Source organism: Rhagoletis zephyria, unplaced genomic scaffold, assembly GCF_001687245.7.
Source record: "Rhagoletis zephyria isolate East Lansing unplaced genomic scaffold, Rhagoletis_zephyria_1.1 Rzeph_scaffold_00572, whole genome shotgun sequence".
Classification (NCBI taxonomy): Eukaryota; Metazoa; Arthropoda; class Insecta; order Diptera; family Tephritidae; genus Rhagoletis; species Rhagoletis zephyria.
Genome location: NW_016157656.1, coordinates 73,797 through 97,534, shown reverse-complemented (window position 1 = coordinate 97,534; position 23,738 = coordinate 73,797). Strand labels below are relative to the sequence as shown.

At 35.9% G+C, this 23,738-nt stretch overlaps 1 protein-coding gene across 1 annotated transcript in view; it reads left to right on the top strand.

Annotated features, from left to right (window-relative positions):
• Tre1 (Trapped in endoderm 1) overlaps positions 1-23,738 on the top strand; it is a 190,949-nt gene that overhangs the window by 104,037 nt on the left and 63,174 nt on the right. The window contains exons 3-4 of the mRNA XM_017612713.1: positions 14,700-14,800; positions 18,878-18,980. Coding sequence (XP_017468202.1) covers positions 14,700-14,800; positions 18,878-18,980 — 204 coding nt within the window. The remainder of the gene's footprint in view (positions 1-14,699; positions 14,801-18,877; positions 18,981-23,738) is intronic.

Genomic DNA, 23,738 nt, shown 5'->3' with positions numbered 1-23,738 from the left:
TTAGCTACTCCCCAAAGGAGCAAGTATGGAGCAGTAAAAAACAAAGTAAAAAATAAATTTTTAAAATTCTAACAATACTCAGAAATAAATGTCATTTTGAGTAGTAACATAAAATATTTTCTTTTGAAAAAAAGTTAATTTATGTACAAACATGTATGTACATATGTATGTATTTTCGTATGTGTACCACAGAGCCCACTAGAACTTGAAGGGAGATCTCCCAATGTGAGGAATAAAAGAGTACTCCTTTTGGCCTGTATTTCGGAGCAATAGGGGAGATTTCTGACCTTCTTTATAACTCGCTTAGGAGTCTAATCAAAGATCTCCTAAGTGAGCAACAAAAGAATACTCCCAGAGCCATGATTTTGGAGCAATAAACGATTTTTGTCGATTTTGTACTCCTTTATTACTCGTTTAGGAGCCAAACGGGAGATCTCCCAAGTGAGCAATAAAAGAATACTCCCTGAGGCATGATTATGGAGCGATAACTGAAATTTGTCGGTTTTGTACTCCGTTATTACTCGCTTAGGAGCAAAAAGCGATGTCTCCTAAGAGAGTAAACCTGGAGTATTCCTTTTGATTGATAGGGGAGCTATAGGCACCTCGTTCAAAAGAAATTGCGTATTATTGGAAAATTTTATCATAAGGAAAACTACAGAAAATATTTCATATAGAAACAATATAAGGAGGATGCAATAATTGAATGACGATAGCACACAGTTAAATGAAGGTCTATCGGTATGTATTGCAACTTAAATTTAAATTGATTAAATGTTGTGTTATATATCGCTAAATACTTTTCAGATTAGCAAATTAGTGTCAGCATTTACGTATGACCACCTGGTTTTAACGTTCATATAATGTCGGTCCATAGCTTTTACTGGGGGGCATAGCTATCAGATGGGCTAAGTAACCTTCACATTGTTCGTGGTTAAAACAAGAAAGTTTTATACACTCTCCCTATTTTCGTGAGCTCTTGAACACCCAAGCATCCCTGACACCAGGAAATCATGTAGTTATCTCTCCGTTTTATTATTATTCTGTTTTACTTTGAATGAATTTGCCCGCATTAGAATTCCAATATTAATCAAAAATGTAATAATTATTACTTATGTATGTTTTGTCTGATCTCGTACTTATAGGTATAAGATCTTTTAATATTGTATACATGCATGAGATTAAAAAATTAAATAAACCGATTACGTAAATAGCAAAATCTTTTAGCGTATATGTGAGCCAATGAAAAGCTCTTTTATTACTCGTACAGGAGGCTTTCGGGATGCCTCTCATGGGAGCACTCTCTTATTGATCGTTCGGGAGGAATGTGGGATGTTTTTCTATGTGCACTCCCTTGTTGTCTTTTTGGGAGGTATAGGGGAGGATTTTATGGGAGTACTCCCGTATTTCTCCCTTAGGAGGTTTGTGGGATGATATTTCTGTGTGTGCTCCCCGATTGCTCGTTTAGGAGGTAAAAGGGATTACTCCCCCTCCTAGGACATACAATGTTAAAGGGAGTATTCGTATGCTCCCAAGGGAGTACTCACCGAGCAATCGTACGATGCTCCCAAGTTCTACTGGGAGAAAAGAAAAAAAACCACGTCAATGTGTAAGTACGCTTAATATAACCATCAAATGGTTTACAATTTAAAACAAAAATATATTATAATATATATATATATATATAAATATATATGTAAAAATTAAAATTTTGCAGGCATAGCTTTTTAAATGCTTTAGTTGAAGCGCTCAACAAGGGCTTCTTTGGGAGCAGCAAGTGAGCGCTTCTTTCTAATGACACACAATGTTAAATACAATACAATGAAGTATGAAATTAGGAAGGAAGCGCTTACTGCTGAATATGGAGCGCTCCAATAGAACAAATGGAGCGCTTCTGGCCCCGTTGGGATGTAATTAATAATGCTAACTATAGATGTGTACTTGTATTGAGCCGAAAAAATTATCCAACAGCAAAAATTCTGAGAATTTGGCAGCATTCGCTCTCAAAGAGACAAAATATCCACAGAAGTACGAGAACGCAAAATTTGCAAACACTTGCAACCTTCGAAACAGCTGATCACTTCCAAAGTTGCCACTGGTGGTTCATTTGTAAATTTATTTTCTTCTTGGTACATTTTCCCCGATTTGGAATTTTATACAATTGAATACTTTTGGATAAGAAGAACCTTTTTAAAATACAAATTAATTATATCGGAATGAATAAGTTATTTTTTTCAAAAGTATTTGTGATACCACATAAATAAGAATCTCCTCCAAACACCCATTATTGATAAAAATATTAATAGATATATGTAGCTACATATGTAGTACTTTAAAATTATACAATTTCCATTTCAACAATTAACCTACTAAAACTGACAACTTCAGCAAAAAACATTTCAGCATGCTGCATTTTAATCTATTTCGGTATATTTTGAAGGAAATTACAAACGAAAAATGTCATACGGCAACCATAGTCAGCACACACTAAAGTAAACAAACTAGAGATTAATAGTAAATTAACTAAAAATAAGCTCAACAAACGTTGCCCTAAATAAATTTATTTACTGGTTGTTGTTATTTCCGATCGGTTTGGATATGTTTAATAAATTTCCTTGATATGCTAGTCCGATCTAATTATCTCTAGTGCAAATAAAACAAGTTTATTCCACTATTATAGCCCAACGTTTCGCTAAACTTATTAGCATCATCAGAGGCGCCTTGTTTATTTTTGTCTATTACAGCAATAAAATACAAAATATTAAAAGGAACATTAAAAGCAAAAAAACACAAACAAGAACATACATGTAACAATGTTTATTTGAAGCAAAGTAATAGATATTATAAGATATTAATTTAATGTGGAAAGTTCATAAGTGCTAAGTATTTTAGTACTGTAAAGTATATCAAATTAGAAAAACACCCCGGCGACCTATCACGACGGCGAACAACTGCTGAGCTCGAATACTTCTTCTTCGACAACGGCTTTGAGAAAAATCATAAAATAATCCTTATTTGTAATCCCAAAAATAGAAAACAAATAATAATTATTTCCGTTTGAGCGAAAGAATAAAACTCAATAATAATTCATAAAATAATGATTAAATGCTTATTTAAATTATTTTACTCATGTTTACCTTCCCTGCGTTTAAAATTTGAAATAAAATAGTTTAGTGAAAGTACCACATTTCACTGCTTTTGGACTGGTGCGGAACTAGTTACTATCGGACTGGTTCGTTTTTGGCGAAAAAGAACTAGTACTGAACTAGAAATCTGGTTCACTAGTTCGTGTTTTCCCTACAGGGTAAGAATCCTGTTTCACTGTTTTCGTTTACACTAATCTTCGAAACCGTTTAACCGCTTTCAATGAAATTTTGTGAGTGTGTATTGTTGGTTCCAACATAAGGGATTAGATAGTTGTGAACCCGGGAAAATATATATTTTTTCATCGAAATTTTTTCTATGCTTCTCGCATCGTGCTTATCTTAATATATAAGAATCCCGTGTCACTGTGTGTTTACGCTAATCTTCGAAACCACTTAACCGATTTCTATGAATTTTTGTGGGTGTGTATTGTTGGTTCCAACTTAAAAGATAAAATAGTTGTGAACTCAGGAAAAAATTTTTGATTTTTCGTCGAAATTGTTTCTATGTTTCTCGCATCATGCTTATCTTAATATATAAAAATCCCGTGTCACTGTGTTCGTTTACGCTAATCTCCAAAACCGCTTTACCCATTTCAATGAAATTTTGTTAATGTGTATTGTTGGTTCCAACTTAAAAGATAAGATAGTTTTGAACCCGAGAAAAATTTTTTTGGTAGCTGATGACAGGCGACCGCTATATCGTTACTAATACCTGCTTACACCCGGCCATCCTGATCGTCATCTGCCTCAGATGATAAATCTTCGTTGTCTTCTACATATTTCCACAACTTCATGTTGTCGCAAGACGAACTTGTGTTTATTGGCCCCTCACCAGTCGTTACTTTTTGGACGTCGTAGCCTCCATTTCGCTTGACCCTTCTTATTTTATAGGGGCCCAAGTATTCGCTAGCTAATTTTTTCCCTGCGATGAATTGCGTTCTTTTGATCGCTACTAGATCTCCTAGCTGGTACTGAAGTTCTGCTTTACGTTTCTTGTCGTAGTTTGCTTTGTACGTTTGCTGTGCTTTGCTTATTTGCAGCTTCGCCTCCTCGCATTTGTTGCCTTTCTACATCGAACGCTACCACCATCTCTTCGCGCAATAGCTCTAGTAAATTGTTCTTGTTGTCGCTCTTCATCTTTACTCCGATCAATAGTTCAAATGGTGAGAACTTTGTTGAGCTATGAACACAGGAATTGATAGCTTTTTGCACATTCGCCACATGCTTATACCATTTTGCCGAGTTATCGGCCGACAGCTTCGCGATAATTTGAAGGACGCAACGATTAACGCGTTCGACCTGCCTGTTGCTCCGCGCGACTCCCGTTGTTGTTTGCACATGCTCTATATTCTTGTCCTGGCAGTAACATGCAAAATCTTGTGACGTAAACGCGGTCCCCTTGTCGCTTATAATTCGGCATGGGTCACCGAATATATTTGACCATTCGCTTAGCTTTTGTAGGACTTCATTTACCCCTGTCGATTTGGTAGTATACAGCCATACAAATTTCGAGAATCCATCAACAATTGCGAATATGTATTTGTATTGCTTTGGCGTGGCGTCCATCGGGCCCAATTGATCGATGTGAATTGTAGTTAACGGGCGGCTTCCTTTGTCGATAGAATGTAAATAACCCTCTTTCTTTCCCAGCTTTCTGTTGTGTATAATACAGCTAACGCAGTTGCTTATAATCTTCATAACTTTTTTCTCAAGATGGGGTATAAAATACGTTTGTTGGTTTATGTGCATAGTTTTTTGCACAGCGAAGTGACCTGATTCGTGAGCTTTTCGTATTATTTCTGCTTCCATAACTTTAGGAACTACTAACAGGTCGTTTCCGTCAACAGTTTTGTACAATAGAGCGCCTTTCATCTTGTACGCTTCGTACGGAGTGCTGCTCAAAATTTTGCAAACTGCTTTTACATGTTCGTCTTGTTGTTGCGATTTGTGTAACCTTGCTGTAAATTCGGTTGCCACTGTCATTACGCTTGCTCCTGGATATCGACTTAATGTATCTACGTGCTTCATCCTACTACTTTATCGGTGTTCAACTTCATACGTGTAGTCTTGAAAATGTAATATCCACTGTGCCACTTCCCGTGGAACCTCTTTCTTAGCCATTGTTTGTTTGAATGCAACGCAATCTGTGACTAGTTTAAATTTGATACCTAGCAAATAATGGCGAAATTTCTTTACCGCTAGATAAGCCGCTTTTACCTCTAAAACGAAACTATACTGTTTGGACTCTGCTATTGTTGTCTTCTTACTCCAAAAAAATACAGGGTGTAGTTCACCATTGATGACTTGTAGTAGAGTCGCACCGAACCCGTCCTTTGATGCGTCTGTGTGCAATTCGGTCTGCGGCTGTCTGTCGTAAATTTTTAGGACAGGGCCACGTGTAAGTTCTTTTTTAAGTAAATTAATTGCATTTATCTCCGCTTCTTGTATTTTAAAGACTGTATCCTTTTTCAATAAGTTCGTTAAAGGACGTGCGAGGCTAGCGTAGTTCCTTATAAATTTTCGAAAGTACCCTGTGAGTCCCAAAAATCCTTGTACGCCTCTTACATTGGAAGGTATTGGAAACTTCTCAACTGCTCTAGTTTTTTCCTCGCCTGGCCAAATTTTCCCGCCCTCTATGGTGTGTCCCAAAAAATCCATTCTCTTTTTGAGAAAAGTGCATTTTTTCCATTTGATTTTCAAACCATAGTTCGCTGCTGTCGATAAGACTTTCCCCAGTTTAGATAAACATTCATCCGGTGTAGGCCCAAAAACGATTAAGTCGTCCATATAAAGCTCCATGATGTTTGCATTGATTAAGTCTTGAAATATAAAATTTACGTACCTTATAAACACAGCCGGCGAGTTGCAGAAACCGAATGGTGCACGGTTGAATTCGTACATGCCTTCTTTTGTAACAAACGCCGTATAACGCTTACTGCCCTCCTCAATGGGCACATGAAAAAACCCATTCTCTAAATTCATAACGCAAAAATAAACTGAATTTTGTAACTTTTCCAACACATCTTCTATAAGCGGGACTGGAAAGGCATCTTTCAGAACCATTGTGTTCAACTTTCGAAAATCAATGCACACTATATGTACCCTCCTTTTTCTTCGTTAGCACCACTCTGCTTGCATAATCTGATGATGATGGTCGCACTATTACCTGCTGCAACCATTTTTCAACCTGCTTTCTGACAACTTCTTGTTGATGCGGAGGCAACCGGCTGGGCGAGTGACGAAAAGGCGTTATATTTTCAGATACTATTTTCATCGTGATTGGACATTCGAAGATCTTGTCTGCTGGCTTGTATGACGTTATCATTTCAACAACTGCTGCCTCATGTGCTTTCGGCACATCGATCACCGGGTTTATTTCGCATACATTATAAATGTTTAACTGGCTTTCATCGTCTCTACCTCCGTCGCGTTGCGGCATGAATGTGTGGCCACTGTTGTTCACCACAAACGTGAACTTTTGTATAAAATCATACCCAAGTAGAACATTGTATTTTATATTGCTATCGGGTACCACTAAAAATTTCTGGTCAACATTTAAACCATCGACTTCACCTGTGCCTATGAAGTGGCCTATGACTTTCGTGCTAGCGTTGCCGAAACCATACAGCACTTTGTTATTCGGGTTTAAGATTTTGTTTTTAAAGTATTTCATATAAATTCCCTTTTTGAATAAAGTAACATAGGCTCCCGTGTCAACGAGACACCCTACATCAACACCATTCAGCACAATCGATTTAAGCCTACTTTTATCAAGTACAACGTTTACGCTGTTTTGCGTCTGCGATTTTGACGTGCAGTTTTTTGATATGTGTCCACTTTTGTTACAGCGAAAACACTTCGGCTCGTCTTTGCAATCGGCTCTTTTGTGATCTACAGACCCACAATTAAAACAATGTTCCTTCCTAATATTTGATGTATATTCTCTTTCTTGTTTAGATCTTTCGCTAATTTTGTTATTTTTCCGCACTGTTTCTACAATTTGCATTCTTTCTACAATTTCGTACTGTACTTTGAGTTCTGAAAAGCTTTTTGTCTGTATAAAGCATACGTGTACTCGTTTTGGATTTTCAGCCCATCCACTATATACCGGATCACCGACGCGTCTTCGATGTTTCCACAACATGCTATCTTTTCCATTTTTAAAATGTACTCATGAAAATTTTTACAGTCTTTCTTTTTACGGTTAGATAGTTTTTTGTGTAAGTCAGCACTACTAAGTTCTTTGTGGAATTCGCGAATCAGCAGCTGTTTTAGTGTTTCGTAATCACTGACCGACACCGACTCTAGAAACAATTGAGCCACCTTTACCACTTTGCCCCGAGCTTGGACATATTTTTGTTTTGGTGTGAGCTCGTAAGCTTCCGCATTTTGATCGAAGTTATCAAACCATTGTTTAATAGGTATCGACTGGCCGTCACAGTCGGGGATTATTTTGTTGAAATTATCAACTGATATGCTAACTTTTTTGTTTTCGTCTTCTTTCTGTAATTTCAACGCCATAAGCTTTATAAGTTCTTTTAACTCGGGGTCAGCCACATATTTTTCACTGCTGCTGCTAGAACTGCTTTCCATTTCTTTGGCATTTCTGCACTCTATGTTTCGTTTATCAACCTCTTTCTCCCACTTCACGTTCGCGGCGAATTGTTTCAACTGTTCTACTGACTTCAACCTTTTTTCGCACTTTAGCCCTTTTGCAACGGAGCGCGTGAAATAGTACTTATGTGTATGTGTTTTATCGTTTAAAAGATGTCGATCTTTTACTCCCATAAGTGAAGAACCGTTCTAGCGGTGTATTTGAGTTCGTACTTTTTGCGTAATTTTCTTTTGCGAAATTTTGCTTGCTTTTTATGTTGGGGTCACCTCTACGTTTAATTTTACGTAATTCTCTTTCGCGAAATTCTGCTTGCTTTTTGTATAAAGGTCACCTCTACGTTTAACTATTCGTTCGGTTAGCGCCCGGTTGAGCCCCCAAATGTAACAATGTTTATTTGAAGCAAAGTAATAGATATTATAAGATATTAATTTAATGTGGAAAGTTCATAAGTGCTAAGTATTTTAGTACTGTAAAGTATATCAAATTAGAAAAACACCCCGGCGACCTATCACGACGGCGAACAACTGCTGAGCTCGAATACTTTTTCTTCGACAACGGTTTTGAGACTGACTCCCCCTAACTACCGCTTAAGACCGACCAGAGTACAAAAGTTGGTAGCTGATGACAGGCGACCGCTATATCGTTACTAATACCTGCTTACATACATACATACATGTATGTATTCACTTATACATATAGTTTGATGACAATAATATATGTAAACAAACAATTCTAACTCGATACAAGACAATACTCAAATTATTAACACTTAAACATTTTGAAAAACTTAATTGCTAAAAATCCAATACCATCTTGTGTGGTAGTTTCGTCAAGACTGAAAACTTTTTAAATTAATTCTGTAAACATAAAAAATAAAAGCCGCGGCAATGTTATCGGCATCTTCCTTTTTTTAACTTTTTATTTTTATTCATTGAATCTGCCCTGCCTAAGAGCCTAACAATAAGTTTTCGAATTTTATTCTATTCACTTAATTTACATCCCACAGTTGGGATGAGTATTTTCTTAACTGGCCCTAAGAAAAGATTGCGACCTTTTTATTTTTTGTTTTTTCCCTTTTCTCCATTATTCTCAGACTTTCCAGCGTGTACCTAGTTCTTTCCCTTTTCTCTTGATCTATTATTTTAGTGTTTTTAAAATCAGCTGTGTGTCCACTTGTTACTATGTGTTANTGCAATCTTAAGCAAACAAATTTTATTGCTCAATTTGGTTGCAATTTCACATTTGCCTACCAAAAGCTTCATCCTACCAACCAAACTACCAAAGGATCCAAAGGTCCAATTGGACCAAAACGGCAACGCTGTTTCTATGGTAAACCGAAATTTGCTGTGATGNTGTGTTTGTTTTTCGTTTTTTTATATCTGCTTCGTGTTCTGCTAGCCGGGCCCCTAGAGCTTGCTTAGTTGTTCCAATGTACACCTTGTCACAGGCTTCGTTTTCTTTGCGTTTACATTGAATTTCATACACAACATTGCTTTTCTGGAAGTCCATTGGGCTTTTTGTTTTTGTATAAACTGATGATAAGGTGGAGTTGGATTTGTATGCAATAGTTATGTTTTGTGCTGCTTTTGAGGTTTANCAAAAATGTCGTCCACGTATTTGGTAATGAATTTAATTTCAATGTTGTAGTCGTTTTTGAGCTCCGAAATGGTATTGTCCAGTAGATCATCCATGATGATATCAGGNGTGACTATCTATTTGCATTAATTTTTGTTTTAATAGTTCGCGTACTAAGTCATCAGGGTAGTTGTTGGTTTTCAAAGTTTTCCTTATTTTTTCCATGTTTGTGGGGGAAATTTGGGATGGCTAATTGTCGGNGAATCGTTGGAGAAAGAGGGTTTCCCATGGGCATTCCGAAAGTTTGGGTGTAGAGTTTGTTGTCATACATAAAATAATTGTTGTCTTTGAGGCAAAAGTTTAGAATGGTTTGAAATTTATATTTTGGAAACCGCGTCATATTTTTAATTTGTTCCCATTTATTCATAATAACCCCGGTTGCTACATGNCTAATTGTCGGTATTTTATGTATAAAGTTTTTGGCGGTGTTAATTTTATATTTGGTGGGTTGCGAAGAGTAATCATTAATTAATTAGGCGTCCAGAAGATGCNTGTAAACAAGGACACAACATCAAACGACACTAACACCTCTTCTTCCCGCACACAAAAATTTTTTAACAAATATTTTTGTTGTATACTAGCATTAATACTAAAATTTTCAATACATAACCAATAAAAAAAAAGTTAAATATTACTCAGTGATATATGTATCTCTTTAAATCAATAACTANTATTTTATGTATAAAGTTTTTGGCGGTGTTAATTTTATATTTGGTGGGTTGCGAAGAGTAATCATTAATTAATTAGGCGTCCAGAAGATGCAGGCTTAGAATACCAATCTAGTATAAGGTTGCCATTTTCTCTAAAAATACGCGCATCTAAAAAAGGATACTGGCATTCTCTTCCATTCCTATGTANTCCGGGCCCCCGATTTCTTCAAACTTCTCTCATCTTCCTCTTTGAAATTAGTACCACGCTTCCAGGAAAACGTGCAAATTTAAAAGAAAGAAAGTTTGCGTTCATATTTTGAAAATAACGTTAATCAATAAGATTAAGCTCAAAACTCAGCACCGGTCATTCCAAATTCCAAGGTTTTCCTCCATAAGCCAGCTTGGTTTGGCTCCTGCGGTGGTTGTTAGGTCATTATCCTTCGTAAAAGGCCAACCTGGAGGCATGCATATTACGTTAAAATTACTCAACTTTATTTTTAAATGTTTGCGAATAATTAAACTGGCCCACTTTTCCATTTATTTGTAGGAACATATCTTACTGCTTTACTTCATGTACTTCAATAATGTCATAAATCACAAAACAAAAATCTAGGAAATCGACTTTTATGTTTTCAATTTACATATCGCACACCTAGATCTAAAGTGCGATCAACTTNTCTTTTTGCTGACCACACGTAATGTGCATCAGCCTTTTGTACTAGTTCTTTACAGTGCATAATACTATTTATTGTACTGATGGTTAGTTTATTTCTGAGTTTGGTTTTTGGGCGCAGGCGAGTTTTCATCACCACGAGAAATTTCAGTATTTGTTAATTGACACATATTACATGCCTACTTAGTCGCAATTTTTTACCTGAACAAGTCGTCGTTACTATTGTCCACACTTACTTCGGACGGTTTAGAGGCTTTATAGATATACCTGCAAATAAACAACGATTAAAAAGTAACTAATTTAAAGAAAAATTAACTTACTGGGCCATCACTAATCTTTTCCCTTATTTGTTAAATTCAATTGAAGAAAGGCGCGCAAATGCCAAGTTTTTGACATTTAACATCTTTCTTTCACGCTTTCTCTTGTCATTATTTCCTTTGCTTGCTATGAATACAGAGTTACCATTCATAGATATTTTTAGAGTAACTATAAATTGTAGATAGCACTGGAAGTATGCAATCTTAAGCAAACAAATTTTATTGCTCAATTTGGTTGCAATTTCACATTTGCCTACCAAAAGCTTCATCCTACCAACCAAACTACCAAAGGATCCAAAGGTCCAATTGGACCAAAACGGCAACGCTGTTTCTATGGTAAACCGAAATTTGCTGTGATGTTTGTTTAGTGTTTTTAGAATGATATTCACGTCGTTTCTTTTAATTATCGCAAAAATGTCGTCCACGTATTTGGTAATGAATTTAATTTCAATGTTGTAGTCGTTTTTGAGCTCCGAAATGGTATTGTCCAGTAGATCATCCATGATGATATCAGGAATCGTTGGAGAAAGAGGGTTTCCCATGGGCATTCCGAAAGTTTGGGTGTAGAGTTTGTTGTCATACATAAAATAATTGTTGTCTTTGAGGCAAAAGTTTAGAATGGTTTGAAATTTATATTTTGGAAACCGCGTCATATTTTTAATTTGTTCCCATTTATTCATAATAACCCCGGTTGCTACATGTACCGGTATATTTGTAAACAAGGACACAACATCAAACGACACTAACACCTCTTCTTCCCGCACACAAAAATTTTTTAACAAATATTTTTGTTGTATACTAGCATTAATACTAAAATTTGCAATACATAACCAATAAAAAAAAAGTTAAATATTACTCACTGATATATGTATCTCTTTAAATCAATAACTATCCCCATAAAACGACTTGGCCACGCATATATATACTGTCTCACCTCCGGGCCCCCGATTTCTTCAAACTTCTCTCATCTTCCTCTTTGAAATTAGTACCACGCTTCCAGGAAAACGTGCAAATTTAAAAGAAAGAAAGTTTGCGTTCATATTTTGAAAATAACGTTAATCAATAAGATTAAGCTCAAAACTCAGCACCGGTCATTCCAAATTCCAAGGTTTTCCTCCATAAGCCAGCTTGGTTTGGCTCCTGCGGTGGTTGTTAGGTCATTATCCTTCGTAAAAGGCCAACCTGGAGGCATGCATATTACGTTAAAATTACTCAACTTTATTTTTAAATGTTTGCGAATAATTAAACTGGCCCACTTTTCCATTTATTTGTAGGAACATATCTTACTGCTTTACTTCATGTACTTCAATAATGTCATAAATCACAAAACAAAAATCTAGGAAATCGATTTTTATGTTTTCAATTTACATATCGCACACCTAGATCTAAAGTGCGATCAACTCNGGACACAACATCAAACGACACTAACACCTCTTCTTCCCGCACACAAAAATTTTTTAACAAATATTTTTGTTGTATACTAGCATTAATACTAAAATTTGCAATACATAACCAATAAAAAAAAAGTTAAATATTACTCACTGATATATGTATCTCTTTAAATCAATAACTATCCCCATAAAACGACTTGGCCACGCATATATATACTGTCTCACCTCCGGGCCCCCGATTTCTTCAAACTTCTCTCATCTTCCTCTTTGAAATTAGTACCACGCTTCCAGGAAAACGTGCAAATTTAAAAGAAAGAAAGTTTGCGTTCATATTTTGAAAATAACGTTAATCAATAAGATTAAGCTCAAAACTCAGCACCGGTCATTCCAAATTCCAAGGTTTTCCTCCATAAGCCAGCTTGGTTTGGCTCCTGCGGTGGTTGTTAGGTCATTATCCTTCGTAAAAGGCCAACCTGGAGGCATGCATATTACGTTAAAATTACTCAACTTTATTTTTAAATGTTTGCGAATAATTAAACTGGCCCACTTTTCCATTTATTTGTAGGAACATATCTTACTGCTTTACTTCATGTACTTCAATAATGTCATAAATCACAAAACAAAAATCTAGGAAATCGACTTTTATGTTTTCAATTTACATATCGCACACCTAGATCTAAAGTGCGATCAACTTAAAAAAAATTTGGGCGATTTTTTTGCATAAATCAATTCATAGGACTTACATCCAATTAATGGAAATATTTTTTTCTTCGTAATTATATACATTAACTAAAAAAACTACTGTTATACCTGGTTTTGTATTAATTGCGTTAAATCTGTACGATCCACAAGCAGTTAAATTTCCCTCTCTGAATTTAGAGTTAGCTCACTTTAGATCTAAATACAAAATTTTAAGTCAACATTTTAAAAAGGTTTTCTATATTTAGTAGAAACCGACCGAAGGTAGATTTTTCTGCCGAATCCGAAGCCGAACCGAACGTTCGGTTTGGTACTAACAATCTTCCGATTACCGAAGCCGATGATTTACTTTAAATTGAAGTAAATCGATTTTTAAAAAAATAAACCCCATCTTGCCTTGCGGCCATTGAAAATTTTTTTTTAGCATTGTTTTTGAGCGGTTTTTTAACGCCGAATATACTTTTTATATTGGCATCAGCACCACCTAGCGGTTCTATTTTTTGCAAATCTATGTCTTCCTACGTTTCAGCTAGATCATTTTTCGCAAAAATTTTTCTGGCTAAATAACCAGTACATATTATTATTATAACAAGTAATTTTTAAGCAAAAAACAGAATTGACATCATGATCCAATGGTCGGATCTAAACCAAATTAGTATGGGATCACCTCTGAGGTACCGCCTAGGTTAACGTGGCCCAAAGTTATGCGGTAACATACATAAAAAAACATTCCTCCTTTATTTTTGAAGTTAGTTAAAAAGAGGCCAAATTGGTCCATAAATAAATTAGATATATGAATTTAATATTTTTTTTTTCGCGGTAGACTTTCCACTGGAAACACCCATATACCCCTATAGTAAAAAAGACTAACTATTTTGTTCTAGTGAGCTACTGGTAATCGATACATCTATAAACATAGAAGAAGAGGTAGCGGTAATTTCTGCATACTCAACTCAATATTTGTATTTTTGGGATTTTGACACTATTGAAGTAAATGAGCGATACGTATGTATATCATCAAACGCAGGAATAATGAGAAAGCAAAATTTTTCTACGAGGGCGGCGCTTTCGGAAGCGTTGACTCGTCGCACGTGCACGACGCTTGGCGGCGGGCCAAAGCGAATCGCCTCTAAAGAGACAACATCTACTTTTTGTATTGAAATTATATCGTATGGCTTAATTTCTAATAAGTAAAATTTGTGGTTATAGCGTTATTTCACTTTTCTCATGGAAATAAAGCCATATGGCCTTATTTGTCTATGTGAAGTGAAATAAAGCCATTTGCCGTTATTTCAATGGTTTTATTGCACGGTGCCGTTGGAAACTTACATTTTATATTAGCGTCTTCCATCAGTTTTTTTAATTATTCGTAAAATTTTTCACTAAAATTTATAAACATAATGACTACAACAATAAAGTTTTTTTAAGGCATATTCGAAATTTGAATTTTGCGCAGAAAAAGGGGGTTATTTGACCTTGATCTATTTTGGTGCATCATACCAAAATCCATTGAAATCAAGTTTTATTGCAAGATCAATAAATATTTTATAAATATGTACATATTTTCTTGTTTCAGGGATGGACTTTTGGAGAAACGCTTTGTAAAATATTTCCAGTCATATTTTATGGAAATGTAGCTGTATCTCTATTGAGCATGGTTGGAATCACATTAAATAGGTAAGATCTTAAGCTTAATTAATATGCGTAACAAAAATGAGAACAGCGGCGAAATTCAGAACAATAAACAGGTGCAAGTTCTGAATGGAGTAATAAAAAATCGTGTAATATGTACATATATTTTTTGTAATCAACTTTTGTTTATCTATTATATTACATATGTGGCGCGCGGACGAGGGCCGCCGCGAAGTTACGCAAATTTAATGTTTGAAAGGGAATTATGTCAATGGATTTTATTTCGCTTTTGAAAATGTAATAATGTCAATTGACTTTATTTCACACCAGTATGTGAAATAGTGTCAATTGGCCTTATTTCCGTTGATCTTCTTACCTGTCACCATTAAAATCGTGTCTTGATAACTTTTCGCGAAATATGTGATTTTAATAATAATAATAATACATACGAATATATATTAGACTGACCAGAAAAAAATGAAAGTGATTATTTTTTGACGCTCTTGACTTTTTAGCTTCCACTATGACTAAAAACTATTCCCGGAAAATTTGGTCTAAATATATTAACATTTAGAGGTCTCGCGTAGACGTTTTGTGCCTCCACTTCAAGTGGGTAAAAATACTCTTCCTTCAACCCATGCGCACACGAAATCCCTCACGAAATTGAAGTTTTTAAGGTTTCAGTATATGTTTTTCGCTGAACACGTTGGGCGAAACAATTTTTCGAGCTGGCCCTTACGTTTTGAGATATTACGAAAAAGCCTTACAAAAAACGAGAAAAAATCCGAAATCGCGCTTTAAAAGATGATTATTTCTTAGAAAAAATTTTGGAATTTTTTATCATTAGTAATATCTATAGCCACAATTTTGACAAACCAAAGGAGTTATCGCAGAGAATACTACGTTCATTTTATTTGGAAATATTACGAAAAAATCTTTAAAAAAGAGAAAAAAAGATTAAAATTGCGCAGTAAAAGTTAATTAATTTTTTTATTCCTTTATTTAATTATTCCTTAGAAAAGATTTGCAATTTTTTTAACATTACTGCTCGCAATTATAGCTACATCTTTGGCAAACGAAATGAGTCGTCGGGGAGAATATTGCGTTCATTATTTCACTAAATATCGGTAAATTACCAATGAAGTGCATACATATTAGGCTGGATCGATTTTGTATGGGGGAAAATAAAAGTCATTTGACCGTATTGTAATAGTAATATTATGATGTCTTAGGTCTAATTCATTTCTTATTGGCCACGAAAGATTAATTTAAAACTTATCTTTAGCCCACGCAATTGAATCAAAGTGTATGAATTTTGAAAATGAGACTTTGGCTTGTAATATTTATGGAATGCGTTAATTGTTATAAACGGGACGATACATCAAATTAAGGGTTATTAAATTTAGTACCTCACGTTCATTTACCATTTTTCAATAAGTCTACTAGTTTTTAAGATATTAAGATAAAACTTACAAAAGCTATAATTTTCCCTTATAAATTTTCAATTCTTCATTACTTCAGCAACCAAGTGAAAAAGTGAATGGCTTCATTAGTCACCGAAGAAGCACATTTTTCTCAATTTCCCGTTATATGAAAGTAGGGGGCGTGCATTAAGTGTTTAGATATACATAAATATTTAGGGTATTCACAGTTTACTTCTAAAGTTAAAAGGTGGTAACTTTAACAAGATAACACACTCGAACTGTGAGCANTATGGGACTGAGAAATATTATTTTCTACTTTTTAGTCCATTTATAAAAGCGTTGTATATTAAAAAGTTTTTTTTTTATATTATTTATTAAGAGCTAAAATTGTCCAACACTAAACACTAACAACAGGCAGAATGGGAGGATAAAATAAACTGTAAAATAGTAAATTTTCTAAATATTCAATTTTTCGACAGAAAACGTGGTTTTATTGTGTTAAATTGCAAAATATATGATTTATAAAAGGAATTAATAGCGAAAATGTGAAAAAACGGCGGTTTTTGTGAAAGTATTAGCAAACTTCAGTGCATCTAAAGTATCTAAAGCATTGCTTCTGGAACGTGTCACATTTGTTCGCTACATCGTGATGTGATAAAAAGAATAGCTGGTAGTACTCCGCAAGGTTGCAGAAATCTTTCAAAATATGTTCGAAAAATGTCTTGATATGGAAGGAACTGCTTTACACTGTCAAGGAAAAAAATTGCCAAAACTCAACGGAATTTTTAGCAACTTCAATCTTGCACTTTCTTATACTAAAATTATTTTTTTTTTAGATTCTAATTAAAATGTTTGCAAATTAGGTGAAACCTTGCAGAATAGTTTTAATTTTTGTACAAAGTTTGATCCAAAACCTGAGATCTACCACATTTTTTTCCAGATTCTACCACACAAATTTTTTTTTCAAGTCCGATCACTGGACAGAAGGAAAGCGGTTGCCACGTATTCAGAGCGCCACCCAAATCACTCAGCGGCATACTCAACACAAGCAGCAAAAGCATCCCATGTAAGAACAGATCTCAAGAAAATAGCATTAACAATACGCAAACTCACCATACTCACCATCGCCATCAACATATGTATGTATGTTTCTACCTACAAGAAATTAACCGACTGGGAAAAATATAAAAAATACGGTGTCGGCCTCTCTACACGAATACGCTTCTCACGATAAGTCCTGCTTAACGTTAAGAGCTGATAAATAGAGTCTCTCGAACACGAGGTTGATGAAGCAGAGAACTTTGTCACAAATGCCTGTAATGCTGCTTTCAGGGCCTCCTACCCAAGCACTCCCGAAGGGCTAAAAGAAACTAGTGGTAGAATCCCGAGATTTCAGCACTGAGGAAAAACATCAGGAGGCTTTTAAATCAAGCCAAGCAAACAGGTCTTTGGCAACCCTACAAATATGCCCTCAGATTGTTCAAGAAGGCCATAAAGATGGCGAAAGCCTAATCTTGGCAAACCTTCTGCAACAACGTAGAATAGAACTCTGAAGCCAACAAGCTGACAGAAGTTCTGTCGAAATCTTCAAATATGAACTTTATCCAGAAGCCTAACCACTATGACCACTCGTTACTAGGTGACACCGTAAGGGACGTCGTAAATTATGAGAGGGTAGAATGGGCTATAATGTCCTTCCAGCCCTACAAATATCCAGGACTTGACGAAATCTTTCCCGCCCAACTACAACAAGCTAACGACATACTATTTTCTCTGATTTCTCAGATTTTTATAGCCTGCCTAACCCTTAATCACATACCATACGAGTGGACAAAGGCGAAGGTTGTCTTCTTACCAAAAGGAGGCAGAGCCGCTCATGTGAAACCGAACGATTTCAGGGCCATAAGCTTCACTTCATTCTTTCTTAAAACTCTAGAGAGGCTCGTTGAGGAATATATTCGAGGGAGTATTCCAAGGGAAAATCCGTGGAGACCGGATTTCACCAAATCCTACTGACGATTTAAAAAAATGTTGACTAAAGGAATATACGCTCGCAGTTTTTCTCGATATCGAGGGTGCTTTCAACAATGTCTATCCGAAGTGCAAAGGCGTCTGGTGGATTTCGTTGGCGTCCTTCTGGAAAAAAGAACTATTCTATCAGAAGTGAGCGAGAGCTCCGTTGCAAAGTATGTGACAACAGGCACGGCCCCTTGGGTCCCCTAATCTCTAACCGTTTACGCCCTACTTCTAAGCCTAAAGGGCATCGGTTGTCAAGTCAGCGTACGCAGATGACATAGCAATCGTAGCAACCGGCAAACATATGCAGGTGCTGAGTAAGCCCAGTGGTATCACAGCGGGCTTTTCCAACCTACGTGTGCTCAGTGCTCTACGCGGTGGCAGCCACTCTAACATAACCTTCTTTCAATTATGCATAAACCTAACATAACCATCTACCAATTATGTATAAACCGTTTTGTTCGTATTAAAAATCTTATTTTCATAAAGCTCATTAGTTTTTCAGCATACCGTGAAACTTCAAATCCTTTGATAAACTTGTTTTTCCTAAAAAGAATGTATGCGACCATTTCCAGGATATTTAGGACTACTTATTTCCAAACAAAAATTTATATCTCGACATCGCGAAAAATGCCATTTGCAAAACCAAAATTAAATAATTTTTGTTTATAAATTATTGCAGGTACATTCTGATTGCCTGTCATGGGTTATACGTACAAATATATAAACGTAGTTATATCCTACTTCAACTTATTTTTATCTGGTCAACATCATTTTTATTGCTGGTAAGTTACACCCATTTTTTCTTTTCTCTAACTGAATACTTTTTTGTTTCTAATCAGATGCCTTATATCGTCACCTGAAATGCAAAAAGACGTAACAAACATCATCGTTGAAATGCAAAAAGTCTTAACGAATAAAAAATTCAAAATTCACTTTTTGATTTATATCTACAACTCCCCACAACATTTTATGAAAAAAAAAATTATTTTAAATATTATTCATGACCTTCTGCATTTCATGTACGATGCTGTTACGTCTTTTTACCTCGATTTTATTAGCTTGGGATGTAACTATCTAATATTGAAGCGCCAAAAAGATGCAGCGATTTCCATTCTCAAGTTACATACCTGCTGACAGTACGAATGGAAATTATAAAAGCGAGTTTTTAGTTTTTTAAACTATAATTTTTACATTTCCGGTGACGACATGTATGTTTGACAGACGAAAATGTTGATGATTAACCAACACATAAATGCAAATTTCGAAAGCTATTATCCGAGATAATCGAATTCCATATGAATAAATATTCCCAAGAAGATGAGGATGAACAAATACAAATTTTCTAAATTTTTTTTGTGTTGCCTGTTAAATTATCGGAATAATTTATTCACATGGCGATACAACATATTTAAAATTTGTGGATGTATTGCTATTAAAAAAGTCATAAATGGGAATACTTCTTTTCATTTCATCCACATACTTAGATATACATACATATGTACATTAGGCATATGATTTTTAAAATTAATATAGCTAAAATCAGAGGAGGAGGAATAAGAAAAAAACCAACAAAAAAATAACGCTTTTGTCAAAATTTGGTACAAAAAGTTCCCGCAGGGATTTCCCAGAGAGAAAAAAATTGCCCTGAAAAACAAAAATACATACAGTACAGCACATACACTAGCGGCCAAAAAAATCCGGACACTGATTAATGGCGCTAAAACTCCGCTGTGTCCAGTTAAATATTTTTTTGCGTATTTTTATAAAAATATACATTGTTCATCCTTCAACAAAACCCACAAAAATCAGAGTTGCGTAATTTGTGCAAAATTTAAGCAAATTTTGGCGTTTTTGGTTTATCAAATTTTGGCAAATAAAGTGCAAGTTTGAAGCAGCTAAGGCTTCCTGTTATATTGCTAATTTGCTCCAAATAAAAACAAATTCGAGCATATATTATACCGCGGAGTTTTAACGCGATTACTCATACGTACATTAACCCTTGTGTTACTACCCGGGTACCGGGGTACACACCACAGGAAAATTTTCCGTCTAAGTCGAATATTGGTTGACATTTCTTTCCTATCCTCCGGATCGTCGTTATTTAGCTTAAATAAAGGAACTTGGACAATTGAATGTAAAAAAATTGTGTTATTTATCAAAACAATAATCGACTTGAAATGTAGTATACCGTACCAGCACCCGGGTAGCCAATTACTTCGGTAGTATATTTTGTAGTTTTTTTCTATTATACGCACGTAATTCGTAAAAATAACTATACTATATAACTTATTACGAAAACAAAAACGTTTAAATTATCACTTTATTTATAGCAAATATTATATTTTATGATGTTTTTGGAATGTTCATCACATAACGCTTGTTCACATTCCCAGCAGCTCTTCCTCGTTTTTCGTCTTTTTTTCTTTTCCTGTTTATTGCAAATGAAACCACAACCAGTTACTTCGATTCTTCCTGGTGCATTTTGTTCAAGTGAAGGGCTTGGCGTAACATCCACAGTAATTTTTTGACGACCTATGATGCTTTAAATGCCGATTTTTGTCGCATAATTTCTCATTATTTGTACGTTTGTCAAACGATTTTAGATATTGGTTTTGTTAACTCCTCGCTCAATTGACGCATAAACAGCCGTCACTGGTTAACTTTCTTTTGGAGCATTTCATTATTTTTTTATAGGAAATAAGATATGAAGCGAGTGAACTAATATCTATTATATTGAAAAACATCGCTTAAGGCCATCGCAAACTCGCCGTTTCGTTGTGTATCTTCTAGCCATCTGGTTCATGGTATCAACTCCAGCTTTATACTTAAGATATAATATGGGGTGTCTTCTTGTCATCATCGTTCACAGCCGTATCGCAATGCAATGTGGATGGCATAATTACGGGTTTATTTCTGTTTGGTATGTATAAGCACATAGTTACTCTTTCATGGACACCAAATACGGTAGAGTACTGCTCTTAGGCCCTCTTTGGGGCCCATTATGTTTTGTATGTAGGGCTTATTTTTTCTCAAAGTACCAACAAGAGTACAATTCCATGAAATCAAGGGCTTTTCGCCTGTGCCTTTGTGTGCGATAGCACATGTGCGTGTATTCTATTGTAGTTAGGGGACACCCATATTATTTTTGAAATTTTTCTTACTAAATTCTCTTAATTTAATCTATATTCACAAACAAATTTCAGTGCGCAAAATGGATTTGTGACGAATAGTAAAACAAATACTGTGTGGGTACCCAGGTACCCCGGGTGCTAGACAACGTAAGAAAATTTGGGTATTAACACAAGGGTTAAGGCGTATCACGAAAAAAAATTTAGGTTGTGTCAGTTTTATTTGAACACTTACATATGTCAGAGAAAATTTTGGAAGTAAACATTTTTTAGGTTCCCGCTGAAACCCTCTAAATCGCGTTTTTCGCTGTCACTTTCTTATTTCATGTCTTCTTAAATCTTTATGTCGCTGAAAAGGTCTCGCTCACGACCTTTTGTTTTATAATTTTGTTTCACTAATTTTTGAAATACTATCCCTAGTTTTTTTTATTTTTATTCTCTTAATCAGAGGTGCTCAACAAACTTAAGTTACTAAGCCAAACGACAGCAGCGTCAATATCAATTACAACAACATTGTTCTGAGAATTTAAAAAAAATTTTCAACCCCAAAATAAAAAAAACCAATGATGCAAGCATACATATGCGCAAATTTNAAACGACAGCAGCGTCAATATCAATTACAACAACATTGTTCTGAGAATTTTAAAAAAATTTTTCAACCCCAAAATAAAAAAAACCAATGATGCAAGCATACATATGCGCAAATTCAAACCAACGCTAGGCAGCAGTGAATGAATGTCGATCTATTTTTGTCCCGTTAGTTTTTATTGAGTCAACACTTGTTTAGTTTATTTTATTGTGTGTGTTGTAACTGAGCCAAAGTGAGCCACAGTGAAGTTGTTGTAAGCCAACTGAATGTCGACCGATTTTTGTCCGTGAACATTTTGGGTGTCGTGCCTCCACGAATTCTATGTTTGTTATAAGTGAGCTACAGTGATGTTGTTGTAAGCCAACTGAGCCAATTGAGCTACTTGATGAGCACGCCTGCTCTAAATCTAAAGACGAGGTTGCTAAACAAGTATTAGGCAGCGTTGCCACAAGTGAAGGTTTATCTTCAAAATTAGGATTTTTGGGTTTTTTTATTAAAAATCTTCCAAAAAGGTTTTTTAAAAGCAAAATTTTACACTGAAAATATCTTCAAAATGAAGATTTTTGTGCATTTTTTTATTTATTTAATATTAGATTGAAAACATTAGTGCATTAAGATGTAATCTGTACTTGCACAATGATACAAACATTGCAAAAATAAAATAAAAAGTACAGATAATAATTAATATTACAATATAGATTAAGATAATGTATGTGTTGAATTACAAATCATATATTCTAAAATAAAACAAAGGTAAGCTTATAACCACTATTCTTGATCACGCTTGGAAGAAAAAAAGTTAAACATGAGTTTTTTGATGTGCATGATGTAAGATTTTTAAAGTTTAAGTTAAAATTGTTAACTTTTTTATTTTATCCTTGTTGTTGCAGTGCGGACGTTCGTGAAAAATGCCCACAATTAAAAAACCCGTCTCGGATAACCAAGAAACCCCCAAAAAAAAGACCCACTCACTCAGGAAGGTCGGGCCTGCGTTCGGACAAGGCCAAACTAGCCAGCGGTGCGAAGCCTGTGGCCAAGCCAGGGCAGAGCATACGCTCCGTCCCCTCTTTAACTGCCTCAACGGCATCGAGGCCCCCTTCCGGATACCGGTTCACTAGACAAACTAGCGAGGAAGTACATCCACCCGGTGCTGGAAGCAGACCCAACCTCGGCAAGGGAACACCGACAGGTGCAACCCCTAAAGCGACGCCGGCGACAGAATGACGAGGTGTGTGGACCAAAGGTCAGTCGACCTCTACTCATCGGCAATAGGTCGCATCTGGGAACTCTGGCCGGGAGCACGCCTCGAAGTGGTCAAGCGGGAAGACATTCCCAATGGGCCAAGATCCAGGACCTGGATCCCAGACTTCCACACCGACCCACAGGAAGTGCTGGAATGGATCCGCATGGGCAATCCTGAGCTACCCACCCATGATTGGAAGGTAGCTAAGATAGGCGAAATCGACGGTAAACGGAGGCTGGCGGTGATAGTCCTCAACGAGGAGTCAATATAACCGATTTCCAACCAAAACTTTAAGATAAACTACGGCTTCCAGGCCCTGAACCTCCATGTCTATAGACAAGATGTGTCGGGGAAGCTAACCTCAGCCGAAACAGCAGAGGCAGCTGAAAGCGCTACCGAGCACGAAGTGGCATCCAACTCTGGCATGGTAGGCGACCTCTTTGAGAGAATAACTCTGGAAGGGATGGCGGGGGAGCACTCCGACTTCTCCGACACCATATTGGAAGGGGAAGGAGAAGACGTCCCCCCTCCAGTGTTGCCAGAACTTTTTGGGCCAACCGGCTAAATTGGCAAAAAAAAA